The sequence below is a fragment of the Mesocricetus auratus genome, unplaced genomic scaffold (assembly GCF_017639785.1).
Source record: "Mesocricetus auratus isolate SY011 unplaced genomic scaffold, BCM_Maur_2.0 Super-Scaffold_100013, whole genome shotgun sequence".
NCBI classification, from domain to species: domain Eukaryota; kingdom Metazoa; phylum Chordata; class Mammalia; order Rodentia; family Cricetidae; genus Mesocricetus; species Mesocricetus auratus.
Window position 1 is genome coordinate 15,800,662 of NW_024429196.1, and position 14,965 is coordinate 15,815,626.

A 14,965-nucleotide genomic window follows, 5' to 3' on the forward strand; every position below is an offset into this window, starting at 1 on the left:
TGCCACTGCTGGTACATGCAGCATCCTAACCCGAAAAGCAGGGAGGTATCCAGAACACGTTTAAGGAAAATGACTTGATGTCTGTAAAGGTGTCCTTTTCTCTAAAGCTTTAATTATGGTGGTAGAGGTCACCTCTGCCCTGCAGACATAGAGCTAGGTAAACCCACGCCCTTCCCTGAGCTCAGACAAAGAAAGCCTCCCTGCTCTAACCTCAAGGGAACTGCATCTCAGACTCAGTTGGTTCCAAAAAAGCAGCTGCAAAATGAAAAATCAACTGAACAACTTGTGTCTGGAGCAGGCGTTTCGTCCCTTCAGCTCTGTGGACAAGCGACCATGGAGACATGGAGAAGACCACTTCTGCCTGGCAGAGGGGGGTGGACAAGACTGCCAGAACCCAGTAGTGCTGCTTATCCTTTTCCCAGATGAGGCCACAGGCTGGCCAGGCTTCCCTAGGGCTTCTCCCCGGGCACTGGTGGCCAATGAAGTGGCCACTATACATTCCAGACTGACCCTACCGCACCCCACCTATCTAAGGCAGACACATGGGAGAAACAAAGTAGACTGTCCTGGCTACTAAATCACCCTTTTCGGTCACAGTGCTTTAATCTGTGGCTCTGTCATGCCTTGTACAGATTTCTGGGTTTCCGTGACAAAATGTATGTCATAGCATACATACATAGCTCCCATCCCTGCCTGGGGGTCCTTAATCTATGAGTGAACTCCCTGGAAATACACTCTCGTCAGAGCCCAGTCTTCCCTGGTGCCCCCAGAATCTCTAGCCTTGTGCTGCATTCATTCTGAGGGTCCCAGACCCGACTGGCTCCAGCTAACCGATGACCTGGATGAGTTGCTTTAGCATCTGTTGGGGGCTATTTACTGTTGACAAAAGATGGATACTAACATCTGACAAGACCACATGAAGCCCTGCCCACACTAGCTCTTCTCATTGTCACTAAATGTCATCAGCCTGGTTTCTAACGCTGCTTCCTCGGGTGTGCTTTAAATAAGGGTAGATTGTGAGTTAGAAGACTTGTCTGAATCCAGACCTAGAGCAGTGAGCAAAGGAGTACGGCCAGACGGCGCTGTGGTCTCACTACGCAGTTTTTGGAAGGTGGAGTGGGGTAGGGGTGGGGCTCCCACTTACATGCTACAGCCATCAGGAGCAGTGTCCATCTGACCACCCAGCACAAGGCAGGTGCACGAGACCTCACAGCTGATTTTGTTTGCAATCACCAGGACAGAGATGACAGTGCCCTGACCTGAGCTGCAGCTTCTGAGCCCCAAAGATACACAGGCTGGGTATGCCCTGGTAAGTTCTGCACCTGGATAAGGTCCATCCTGGGAGGGACTCCACCCATGTTGGGCTTGTCTTCCTGGCTGCATCTCTTGCATGGGTGTCCCTCCACTCCCCAGAGTAAGGCCTTACGTGACTGCAGTGGCCTCGCCTAATCAAGGGTAGGCATTTAGTAAAAACAGGTTTCAATTATTTCAACTTTAAGTTTTAAAGCCCCTTGCCCTGATGAATGACTAACACAAGGCCAACTTCCAAATAATGGCTAAGACATAATTATTCCACATCTCTGCTCTGGTTTCCCATCAATCTCATTCCTGAGTTAGCATCCATGAAGCAGATACTATTAATCTGGTCAGCTTCAACATGGATCCTTAAAGGCCAAATCTGCAGGAGTCTCTGGTTTCATGAACCCTTTGCAGCCTTCCCAGGCAGCTCCCAAAGACTGTGGAAGCCCTGAAAGTCCTTTGTGAACTACGAAGTTGCACTGGTCTGGATTGTGACTGTGGGGACCTGTTCTCTTTAGAAGTAACAAGGAGCAGCCGGGCGGTGGTGGTGCACACCTTTAATCTCAGCACTCTGGAGGCAGAGGCAGGCAGATCTCTGTGAGCTCAAGGCCAGCCTGGTCTGCAGAGTGAGTTCCAGGACAGCCTCCAGAGCTACACAGAGAAACCCTGTCTTGAAAAACCAAGGTGGTTTGCAGAGCCCTAGGAAGCCAGTTGTCTTCCTCTTCTCTTGTGCCCAGGCATGGTCATGATGCACTCTGGCCTCATCCTCCAGCTGCTTTCAGCCATCTACGACATGTTGTCAAACCCGAGTGGTTTTCTGCAGCACCCCTGCTCTATGAGTACTTGTGGACCTGTTAGGGAATCGGGCATAGCCTCCCCCTAGCTACCAGGCATTCACTTTTTGACTAGTTACCCGTGTCCTGTCCTAGTCCTCTCTCTGCCTCCAAACTCCTGCTCACATCACTGTATGCCCAGGTACTGCATCCATGGTATTTTCTGAGGCTGACTTTACCTCTCTAGTCCTGAAAATCAGTAGACTTCTTTTTCAGTTTTATATTCTCTTATGGGAATAAAAATTCTGGGCTAAGGCTGTAGTTCAGTTGGTAGAGTACTTGCTTAGCATTAACGATGACCTGGAGTCAATAAAAGATGCCCCATAAAACTAGGTGTGGTGTTGCATGCCGGTCATCCTAGAATTTAGATGGTAGGAGGATCTGTTTCCAAACCAACCAGGGTGTGGTGCTCTGATGAAATGTCTCCCAGATGACATTTGAATAGTCGCTCCACTGTGGTAGTCTGAATGTAACTGGCCCCATAAGCTCATAGGGAGTGGCACTACTAGGAGGTGTGGCCTTGTTGGAGGAAGTGTGTCACTGTGAGGTGGGTTTTGAGGTCCCAGTGTCTCAGTTCACTTCCTGTTGTAGAATTCTTAGCTCCTAACCCAGAACCAGGTCTGCCTGCAATGCAACCATGTCCCACCTTGATAACCCTGAACCCTGAACTGTAAGCCACCCCAATGAAATGTTTTCATATAAGAGTTGCCGTGGTCATGGCATCTCTTCAGAGCAATAAAACCTTAAGATATCCATAGTTCGTGGCTGTTTGGGGAGAAAAGAACTAGGTGTGACCTTTCTGGAGGAGTAGTGGGCTTTGAGGTTCCAAAAGCCATTTCAGATTAGCCGTTTACTGCTTGTGGCTCCTGTAGGTGGCTATGCTGGACTGCCACCTCCATTCAGCCACCATGGAGTCTCATGCCTCTGGGACTACAGGCCTAAATACCTCCCCTTGGTCTTGATACAGAGAAAAATAACTAATATACTAGGGTGAGATGGGTGGGAGGGAGGCCCACATGTTCTCCTCTGAATTCTTTAAATCACCTCAGTCTCCAGTCCTCCTGTGGCGCCTGTTTGTTAGCTCTTGTCCCTCTGTTCTGTGGCCGTGCTCTATGGTACACTGGAGTGTGTCAAGGCCAACACAGCCCCGCACCCTGGCCCACACTAACTCAGGGCCAATGCAGATGAACCTAGCTTCCAGTGGGGCCCACAAAGACCCAGGAGCAGATGTGGGAACCTGGAGAACAGAGTAAATGGTCTGCTGTGGTGGGTGGTCTCAGCCGCAACAGACCTCACGTTATATAGTAGCTCCATCCAGGAAACCCCACCCTCAGAGTTACAGATAATTCTTATGTAACATTTACATGGCCTCATGTGATTAAACCATTGACTTCCTAATCTATAAAACAAATCTAGAAACAAAGCCAAGAGTGAGGAGTTACTGTATCACAGGTGAGTTATGACCCAAACCAGAACACCCAGTTTAGGCCACATCATGCTGCTCTTGGGACCCAGGTTTGCAGCAAGCAGAAGGCCTGTGAAGAGTCTCCTGGGCTCCTACTGGCATGTCTGTCTTCTGACCTCTGTGTCTCTCTCCTCGCTGTTTTCCCATCAGCCTCTCCCCCAGGGTCCATGCTTTCCTCTCGCTACGTTCAGCTGCTGCCAGTAGAAACTTACCTGCATGTATACCGAAATCTCTTTCCTGGCCTACCATTGAGCCCATGCTGCAGGCCCGCCACGCTCCTCTCCCCCACTCCCATTCCCCTGCCAACCCCACAGAACACCCACTGAGGCAGCCAAGGTGTCCATGGGGTGGGAAACATAGTAGGTTGACCAAAAAATTAAGCAAGGAATACAAAATTCAACTTGGAAAAATCTAAACTCATTCATGTATACCACATTATTCAAGTAACAAAACCAGGCCCCAGATCTGTCTGTTACAGTATGTTAGCCTTAAGGACAGGGAAACTGTTTGAAAACCGGCTATAAATGTGTACACGTGTCAGAAAGACTGGGAGGAGGAATGGGAGCTAGTCTTTTCCGTCTGGGGACAGGATGCTGGGGTACTTTCCTTTGCTGCAAATATTGACATAGGAGAAAGTGCAGGCTAGAACATGACATCACGCTCAGACTTACAGAGCTTCCTGGCTGGGGACACAACTCAGGAGTGACAGCAGTGGCTTACCATCTCCAAGGCCCAGGGTACCAGCTGCAGTGCTGCAGAAACACAACTGTCCATCTCACTGTAAAGGCTTTGTTTAATTTAGACAGAAAGACGGTTATGGAGTGATGCATTCATTTTCTTTCTTCTGTTCCTTTTTAAGACTAGATCTCAATGAACCCAGCAGAGCCCTGAACCTGGGTAACCGTGAATTCTGATGACTTTGAACTCCTGAAGCTCCTGCCTCTACCTCGACAGTGCTGGGGTTACAGGCCTGTGCAACAGCTAAAGGATACTTCATCTTAAGACCCTCCTGGAAGTCAGAGTCTCTGAAACTGTCCACAGAGCTATGGGGAGTGTCCCTTCCTTTCGTTGGGTGACAGTAACAACTGGGCGAACAGGCTACAGATCCTAGAGTTATCAGGACTGCCACCAGACATGGCCTTCCCATTTTGGATGAATGTTAGCCTGCATGGATGTACATGTACCATCTGCAGGCATTGTGGCCAGAGGTCAAGAGGGTGCCAAACACCTGGAAGTAGAGTTACAGATAGGTGAATCACCACGTGTGTGCTGAGAAGTGAACCTGGGTCCTCTGCAGAAGCAGCTAAGGTTGGGTTAGCAGATGCAAATCACCATATCTGGTAATAGAAAAGATCTCTCTCTCCCTCTCTCCCCCTCCCCCTCCTCTCCTCTTCTCTCGGTTTTTCAAGACAGGATTTCTCAGTAGCTATGGAGCCAGTCCATGAACTTGCTCTGCAGACCAGACTGGCTTTGAACTCCCAGAGATTCACCTGCCTCTGCCTTCCAAGCACCACCACCGCCTGACTAGAAAAGGCTTCTAAAGTCAATTTTTCATTTGTCTCTTTCCATAAACCTAACAGTCAGTCCATAATAAAGTTGGGAGCTCAGGGATGGATATTTAAGTCACATAGCACCACATAAACCAGCTGGGACAGCACATACCTGCAACCCTACCACCAAGGAAGCAAAGTCAAAAAGGATCACAAGTTCAAGACCATCCTTAGTTGCATACTGAGTTGACCAGAGTACATAAGTATGCCCCCTCCATGCCCCTCCCCGCACCATCTCAACTAAAACAAAATAGGAATCTAGGATCAGATTTTTCTATTCATTCAGCTCTCATATTCCTCTACATTCTGATGCATCCTTGACCCAAAGGTCATTAAACACATCTGCTTCTCTTTCAGAGAATGCCCTAGTTTACTCTGAACAAGTGAACTTAATCGTATCAAGTGTGCACACTGCTTTATTAATATGCTTTAATAAACCACCTCCTCTGGCGTGGATTCTCCTTCCTCTTACTGTGGACACGCCCCCCCTTCTCTTCTCAGCCATTACCTGCCATCTCCAGACACAGCTCCTCTGCTCCACGGTGTTCTACAGCCTACCCCAAGAAGCAGGACAGCTCCAAGATGGTGCTGTGCTGACACTTGCGACAGACACAGCCGCAGTTCTGGGGAGCACTGCACACATGCAGGGGCATGGCTTCAGGAGAGTCGCCTCTCAGAGAAAGATGGGCATGGGGCTATAAACATCATTAAATTTTATTAACAAAAACTTTGTACATTTTAATACATGTGGAATTTTACATCTAAGTAAAATAACAGCACATTCGAAATTTACCATTTATACAAATTGTTACAGAATAACAACCAGTGGGTTAAATCAGTAAAATAAACCACACTGATTCTTTTAAATTATCTACAAAAGGTTTGACTTTCTTTAAAATTCCCCTGAACATATAAAAATAAATTAATTTTACTTTTCAATTAATCTACCAATTAGAAATATTACAAATCAAAATATCAAGGTTATCTTATGAATTTTCACATTACAAAACAGATTCACAAACAGTATTTACAGCAGTGAGGTAAGAGCTGTGCAGCGTCACCAGGAGACGGGCTGCAGTGCGAGCTTGTTCTTCCAGCTAAGCACACAGTGGAGGTCGAACTGCAGCTGGGTCTTTTCCACTAGGAAGTCATGCATTTCAGAAATAGATCAATGGTTATATCCCCAACTGTTTAACCTACAGGTCCGCCATATTGTTTGTCACAATCAAGAGTGTGACTACCCAAAGTCAAATGGCTGTGAGACAGGTAGGTCTTAGGAACTGTGGTGGCCCGTCTGTTCCAATGGGCAGTTCTGAGAGGCTGATAATATACAGTCTCCCCAAATCCACTTGTTTCCTTGTAGTCATTAGTGGACAAATACCCAGGTAATAGTTTGCATGAGCTCTCAACAGTGGCATAGAGTTTCAACAAAGGCAGAAGCATGGGGAAGGCTGCTGGCACAAGTGGCCTTCCCTGCTGTCTAGAGCCCTTCATCTGTGGAGGTCCCAACAGGCACTTGATTAAGGCCAGACCCTACCAGCAGTTTCCACATTGGTGTCTCTTTCTGAAACAAAAATTACCCATTTCCAATTGATCTGGTTCTCCCAGCAGTCTTACAACTCGCTTAACTCAAGATCTCTTTAAATAGAGTAGGTTTTAACACTAAGCTTTTTTTTTTTTTTTTGGCAAGAGAAAATTACTGTCAGCAGAAGCAGGTGTCCCCATCCTAATTTGATCACCGAATGGACAAATCTCATTAGAAAGGAATTTTTAGGACATTTGCAAAGCCCCAGTTGAGGATCTGTATAATCACAGTAGTTAATGAATACAACTCCAGGAGAAGAAATTGGACAGTTCTTAAGACTTAAGTTCTGCCCCATAGAACAAGCACACTCTGTCCCAAATGAGATCCCTAGTTCATATTCCACAACTTTTACAATAAAACCAAGTGGTTTGCAAATGAAGTAAGTCTTTAGTTTTACCATTTGTGTCTCCAATTTATGACAAAACCAGCTGGGCAACCGAGCACACTCCATTTTTCTCATGTTGACAAATTCTGTGTATGAATTATTTCATTGACAAAAAAGTTACTCATTTTTCTTCCAAAGTTCAAACACTTTGATAGGGGATGGGGATATAGGAATTTCATTTCAGTGCAACGAAGTGACAAGAAAACTAAGCAAACCCTTACAAGAGCACATGTGGCGTCCTTCCCTGCGCACGCCTGCCATCTTCCTTCATAGCTGTGGCCGAGCTCTGCAGCAGCCGGGGAGTGTCGACAGCAGGAAAGCCAAGGAGATGCTGTTCAAGTGTCAACTTTTCTCTTGAGCTACTGGCCCAGTTTTATCACTAAGTCTCTGTGGTTCAAAACAAAGTAGAAACATCAATTCAGTCAATGTTGCCCAAGACTTGAGATAATAGACTCTAACTGAGACTATAACTCATCCAATGAGGCACACGTTGGGATTTATCTTTTCAGCACAGAGAGTACAAATTTTGTAAGATTAAGAACGCCTTTAATCCCAGCACTCGGGAGGCAGAGGCAGACGGATCTCTGTGAGTTTGAGGCCAGGCTGGACTGATAGCCTCCAAAACAATACAGAAAAACCTTGTCTCGTTAAAAAAAAAAAAAAAAAAAAAAAAAAAAAAAAGACCACCACCACACTGGGCACATGTAAATCATAAAGGTGGGGGTGTCTGAGCCAGGCGGTGGTGGCGCACGCCTTTAATCCTAGCACTTGGGAGGCAGAGGCAGGCAGGTCTCTGTGAGTTCGAGGCCAGCCTGGTCTACAAGAGCTAGTTCCAGGACAGCCTCCAAAGCCACAGAAAAACCCTGTCTCGAAAAAGAAAAAACAAAAACAAAACAAAAAAACAAAAGGTGGGGTGTCTGTTCTTGAATACAGTGCCCAAGGAAAGATGCAGAATTCCCTCCCATGTACATGGTGTGGCCAACACTGCATTTTTTATGGACCAAGAAAGTCATCGTCCTGACCCCAATGTTGTATGTTTTCTGAGCACTAACCTCTTCTTTTACCTCTTGCCGATAATACGTGGGGTTGCACCTCTCAATTTAATGGCTGAAATGACATGACAGTGTACTCCGTGGTCCCTGGCATCTCCCTCATTGCCCAGCTTTGCCCTTAGTACTCTATTGTTAAGAGGGGTCTCAGCCGGCTGTGGCAGTGCACACCTGCAATCCCAGCACTCAGCAGCAGAGGCAGATGGATCTCTAGGAGTTTGAGGTCAGCCTGGCCTACACAAGGAGCTCTAAAACATCCAGGACTATGTAGAGACCCTGTCTCTGAGAAGGAGTAGAGGGAAGGTGAGGGAGAGAGACCCAGACAGAAGGACAGACAGACAGATAAGGTCTCTCTGTATGACTCAGGCCTCAAACTCATGATCCTGTTGCTTCAGCCACTCAAGCAGCTTATAGGCATATGCCAACACCCCAGAAGGATGTTTAGTCTCCAATTATTTATTGTGGTTATTTCACTGAAAATATCTCATATTGCATAACTTGGGGAAAACTAGCTTATAATCCATCTATTTTTAATATGGAAAATATCCATAAACAAAAGCATGGGAAATGGTGTCAAATGCCCATATAAACACAGAATCATAGATGGGAGAAGGAGACAGTACTCACACTCAGAAAACAAGCACAGCAAGAGGACTCTCAACAATTAGCCCAGACTTTGACCCGCTCAGTATTCATTACTAAATGAAAACCAATGTTTTTGAAGGTTAAAATTAAAATCACAAGAGAAAACCTCAAAGTAACGGAACATGACAATATCAGTGCTCACATTTGCCCACCTGACCCCTAGTCCTTCTCTGGCCTCCACACTCTACTGCAGTATTGTCTTACAGGTGTCTGTCCTCAACTGGAGTTAGGGAAGACTTAACATAAGCCAATGGCCCTAAATCATGAGTTCATGTGTGGGGGCTATTCCTGCAGCCACACCTACCTTCACTTTTATTCCCATAGAGTTAGATGCTATGATTTATAAATCATAATACATTTAATTTTTACATTCTATTGAAACTGTGATTGGGGTAAAGATTTAAAGAAAGAGAGAGAGAGGGGGGGGGAGAGAAAAAGAGAGAGAGAGAGAGAGAGTACCTGTCTGTGGGTTTGGGTTTATATGCAGGTATATACCTGTACAGGTACCTACAGAAGCCAGAGAGGGTATGCAACTCCTGGGGCAGGAGTTACAAGTGGCTATGCTAGGTGCTGGAAACTGAACTCAGGTGCTTAAGATGCCCTGTCAAGCATTCAATCATCTCTCTGGCTCAGCAATTTACTTTTTTAAGGAATCTGGTAGAAAGCTTAGACTATTGCCCTAACTTTGCATATCTACCATATCAAACATGATAAAACATATATAAAATTAAAGGGAGAAAATTTTATAATCAAATTAAAGTTTCTTTTTAAAAAATAACCTGTGTTGAATGGGCTGTCTGATACCTCAACAACTAAAATATTTCAGGAAAAGCTACATTAAAAATGGCCTTCAAACCTTATATGCAAATTCAAATTGACATACTTAAAGAACATGTAAATTAAAATGGCTTAGACCCTTTGTTCATAATATCCAGCTGCTAAAACAACTGGTTTTATGAAGGAAATATTGGCTAAAAACATCCATCTCTGTTCACTATGATCCTTGCCTCCCGAGGTATACCACAGAATATACTCACGGTCACTTTCTGACTTGTGCTGTCCCCGTGGATGGTGAGAAAGGGGTTACTGGTGGCTGTGTGAAGTGGCGGCGCCTGAGTCCCTGCAAGGAGGTTGTTGATGGGGATCTGTGTGGGCCCAGGGAGCTGCAGCTGCTGGAGCTCAGGCGGGTGGTGCTGCTGCTGCTGCTGCTGCTGCTGCTGCTGCATCAGCTGGTACAGGAAGGCCTGATGCTGTTCCTGCAGAAAAAATGGGAGAGAAGAAGAACTTTAGCAAGAGGATACAGCAGTCAACAAAACATTCCTTTTCCATTTCTTTCTCTGACAGTATTACTTAAAAGTAAATCACATTCACACTATTAAGAAAACAAGACAAAACAATACAGAGGAAACCCTGTCTCGTAAAAACAAAACAAAACAAAAACAAAAAACAAAAAAACACCGTGATGGCACAGACCTTTAATTCCAGCATTTGCCAAGCAGTGGCAGACGGATCTCTATGAATTCCCAGGCTAGCTTGGTCTACATAGTACCATGCCAGTCAGGCCTATATAATGTGGCCTGTTCAAAATAAATAAATAGAATTGGAGAGATGACTGACTGCTCTTCCAGAGTTCAATTCCCAGCAACCACATGGTGGCTCACAGCCACCTATAATGAGATCTGGTGCCCTCTTCTGGCATGCAGGCATACTTAAATAAATAAGCCAGATGGTACTGGCACACACCTTTAATCCCAGTACTTGGGAGGTAGAGAGGCAAGTTTGAGGCCAACCTGATCTACAGAGCTAGTTCCAGGACAGCTAGGGCTGTTAAAAAGAGACATTGTCTCAATAAACCAAAATAAACAAACAAGTAAACAAATAGGCAGATTTAAACAAACAGATGGCCCCATCTAGAAAAGCAATTGCACTAGGTTAACCACCTGGGAATTGACCATTTTTTTAAAACCCTGCTAGCAAAGATAGGAGAAACACAATCAAATGAGGCTGTCCATCATAAGCACGGAGAATGGAGATGCTTAAAGATAGGGCTACTTTGGTTCTGGTCCACACACAAGCAAGTTATCTGAAGAGATAGATACCTCAACCAACAAGATGAGGTGGCCTACAGGCATGTATGTTGGGCATTTTCTTGTTAGAGATTGATGTGGGAAGGTCCACCCTCTAAAGACAGTGCCACCCCTTGTCCAGGAAAACAGCCTGGACAAGCCATGTGGAGAAGCTGGTGAGCAGAATTCCTGCTGTGGTTTCCCTAGATGTGAGCTAAACTAAGCTCACACTCTCCTCCTTAAGTGGCTTTGGTCAGGGTTTTGTCACAGCAGCAGAGGAACAACTACAGCAGGTCAATCATACCATCATTAATTACTTCAGAATTGCATCACAAGGTCAAACCCTGTCCATAATTCTTTTCAGACATTTCTGCAAGTATTTTAGAAATATGTTGGGGCCCACAGAAGTGGCTCCGTTTCATCTTGACTTAAGGTCAGAGAGTTCAAGCCTATTACTGCTTCTTCAAGATTGCATCCACAGCATGTTTGGCCTAAGGTATGGTTTTTGTGTGTCTTGCATTGACAACAGGATATCTGGTTTAGGGTGTGGTACTGAGAAGGTTATTATGATTGCTTGCTCCTTGTATCTTGGTAAGAAGCCTTTTGCCTTCCCCCTTTAACCTGGAGAATATAAGACCTTTGTGTAATAAACTTGGGGCTTATCTAAGTATTCACTGGATGTTCCCTCCTGACTCTTCTGGTCTAATTTTCTCCTCAATCCACACTCCTCCTTCCAAGCACAGGTCAGATAAGTCTGCTGGACCAGACAGATGCCTCTCAATGTGGGGCCCTGACAGAAATATTCCAAATGAATGTTCCACTCCTCACAAGTCTTTTATTGCTGTGTTTCTGGATTTTCTATTCAGCAAGCAAAAATCCATTTCAAGACATATTTCCTGGGTGCTGACTACTAGGCACTGTATTAGCTGTTTGGGATACATGGTGGTCAGGTGCCTGCCTCGGACATGAGAAAGAATGCTATAATGTGATTGCTGCTAAGAGTAGACAAAGTCCGTGAGACTGCAGTAAGTAGTGGGGGCTCTGTCAAGTCAACACAGGACAAAGACTTGAGGACACTGCATTAGACAAGTGGATAAGGGGGAAGGAGGGCATTTCTAGGATCTCGGTGAGAGCTTGTGCACAGAGATTCTGGACCCACAAGAGCCCAATGAGGCTGGCGATGAGCAGGGGAAAGAGAGCAGGGCTCCCACCGAGACCATGAGAGGTAACTGGGAAGTCAAGAAAGCGCTTTTGAGCAGAGGAGGCAGCTTGCTTTCCTTCTTTTGGGGGTGGGGACAGACACAGTGTCATTATGCAGGGTGCCAACCTCTGTCCCTGATGCTCAGATTAAAGCTGTGTGCTACCACACCCAGTTAATGAGGAGGGATTTCGTGAAGTCACTGTAGTATGTAGTTAAAAAAAAAAAAAAAGACTACAAGTTTTGACTTAAGCAACTGCAAGGCAGAGTTGGGCAACGTGGAGCAGCCAAGCATGGCAGCTCAGTCTGGGACATGTTTAAATGCCCTTCACGTCAAGTGCAGGCAGGCAGCTATGCAGTGGGGGGTGGAGATCCAGAGTGAGACACTCTGGACAGAAGTCTAATCTCAAGATGAAGACATGGACCAAACCGAAACATCTGAGGGTGAAGGACATTGCTAAACTCAGCTTTTAGGTAAGAAGAGGCCGGCCTGGTCTGCAAAGCAAGTTCCAGGACAGCCTCCAAAACAATACAAAGCAACCCTGTCTTGGGGAGAGGGAGTGGGGGGAGACCCAAAATGGGAAACAAAACAGAACTAACTAGGTAGGTCCGTGATATCATAGCAGCTGGAGAGAATAATCGATTGTCAGGTGTAACTGCTAAGTCAGGAAGACACAGGACAATGACGAGACTTCTAAGTCTGTCCCCTCCTGTGCACAGACAGGAGGTGGTGACAGTAAGCATTAGAGGCTGAGGTTTGGGCTTTCTGAGACAGTCTTATATAGTTAGTCTGGCCTTCGACTCCTGGGTGCTAGGGTCACAGGTGTGTGCTTCCCTATCCCATCCACACACTATCAGAAGCATACTTCATCCTCCCTTTTTAGGGCATAGTTAAAGCTACGTTTGCTGAGACATGCCTGAAATCTCAGCACTTGAGGAGACGGAGGCTGGAGGACATGAATTCAAAGCCAGACAGTAATACATATGAATATCCTAGCTTAAAAAAAAAGGCATAGTGTCTGTATTTAACTTGTGTACTATCCCATGTATTTGAAAATCATTGCTGGTAGACAAAACAATGAAAACACATATAGTTACAAATACAAAGAAAATAATACATAATTAGTTACACAGTGTTATTCAGGGAATTGTAGACCCCCCCAAAAAGGAATATGCAGATCCAGTACAAATGTACATTTTTTGCTATTTTTGATTTGCAGATAAATGAATCAACAGGTGGGTCAGAAGGATGAACTGAATGTGACAATAGTTTTTTTTTTTTTTTTAAGAAAAAGGCTTTTCTCTGTGGCTTAGACTAGACTGGCCTCAAACTCACAGAGATCCGCCTGCCTCTGCCTCACGAGTGCTGGGATTAAAGGTGTGTGCCACCACCACCCGGCTAGAATTACTGTTTCTCCAGAAAAATATTTCCCTTTGGTTCCTCTGTATGTCTGTAAAAATCAACACTCAGCTGTTCCTCTTTTGTTTTTTTACTGTCATCAAAGCATACTACAATTCTACAGTTACCTTACCAGAAAGGCACAACGTCAGGATGACAACTGCCCTGCTAGTGATTCCCATTCCTACTGTTGAGTCTATCTTGCTTCCCTCCCAAAACAACTGCCATACTGCAAATATATTTCTAAAAACCCTTGATCACTATCATTAATCATTGTTCAAGTTCAATATTCTCCAATGAATCCTTTAAGAAAGAAAGAAAACTAGGGCATGAATGAAGCCAGATCAGCACAACTCATTTAACTATTAGAGCTATGTGACAGAATGGGTCAAATACCATCGCCCAAGAAGCTTAGACAGGCCCATCTCAACCTGGAACTGGTGATGGACTGCCATGGTGGAATGCTAGTCCAGCAAGTCTATCACGTGAGGCCCTAGGTTCTCCTCCCAATACCACAAAAGAAGTAAACTGGCCCTCACCTTACTTTGTCCTTGGACCACTTGATGCCATCATCCCCCTCACGCTTTCCTCACTACCATCACTTGAAAATACCCAGAGCCTAGTTAACACCACAATACATGTCCTAACATTTGTAAAACAATCAACAAATGTGATGGTGGAGGTTATGTCAAAGGCAAGACAACTTTATGGATACACATTCACAATAGAGGAGCCTACACTACACTCAACATCTATTAGTCTGCAACACCAGACCCTGACCCCCCCACAAAAACAAAATATTGTCAAAACAAAGAACTTACTGGTGTGAGCTGCTGGGAGCTTAACAGCTGCTGGAATTGCTGTTGCTGGATAAACATCTGTCTCTGTTGGTCGGACAGTAATCCCAGTCCCGAGGCACTGAAAAACCATTGCAATCCTTACTTCTATTGCAGCCTTTTCAGATGATACGAAAGGCAGCCTCTTCACGGGGTATTTAACGAACTCAGTTTTATCTACAACACTTCGTTATGCACAAATTATTCTTTTCGCCTATACATGCGTACACAGCTAAAAAGGAATGCACTGTCAAGAAGTTAAACAGGCACAAACTTAAGAAACACAACTTATGTGCTTGTAATAAAGTGTATGTAATGATCACCTAGCCCTCACTTCATTACAATCTGTGGCTAGAGAATATCAAACCTGTGCTGCTAAATCATGCAGAACCAGGATTGCATGACTGCCACAATAATATCTTTGCAGAAAAAGAAACACACACGCTGAAAGAAGGACTAAGAAAAAGTAACAGTTAAAGACACCTATCACAGACTGGGACTGACATTTTCAACACAGAATGTATTTAACATTATGTTACTCAAACTGATATTGAACTGAATTTTATCAGTTTAATAAGAAAAAAACCCTATGAGTACCAAATACTTATTTACTCAGTAAGTTTTGGCAGCTATTTTTCCTACAGAACATCTACAA

General features: G+C 45.0%; 2 protein-coding genes across 18 annotated transcripts in view; one reads left to right on the forward strand and one right to left on the reverse strand.

Moving 5' to 3' along the window:
* Positions 1-7,111, forward strand: part of Dnajc1 (DnaJ heat shock protein family (Hsp40) member C1) — a 152,830-nt gene extending 145,719 nt beyond the window's left edge. Inside the window, exon 12 of the mRNA XM_040755442.1 lies at positions 4,457-7,111. Within this exon, the coding sequence (XP_040611376.1) occupies positions 4,457-4,471 (15 nt within the window). The 3' untranslated portion in view covers positions 4,472-7,111. The remainder of the gene's footprint in view (positions 1-4,456) is intronic.
* Positions 5,844-14,965, reverse strand: part of Mllt10 (MLLT10 histone lysine methyltransferase DOT1L cofactor) — a 141,147-nt gene continuing 132,025 nt past the window's right edge. For all 17 annotated transcript variants that reach the window (XM_040755427.1, XM_040755431.1, XM_040755430.1 and 14 more), the window contains 3 exons: positions 14,296-14,392; positions 9,849-10,067; positions 5,844-7,504 (listed from right to left, as the gene is read on the reverse strand). In XM_040755427.1, coding sequence (XP_040611361.1) covers positions 7,460-7,504; positions 9,849-10,067; positions 14,296-14,392 — 361 coding nt within the window. In that variant the 3' untranslated portion in view covers positions 5,844-7,459. The remainder of the gene's footprint in view (positions 7,505-9,848; positions 10,068-14,295; positions 14,393-14,965) is intronic.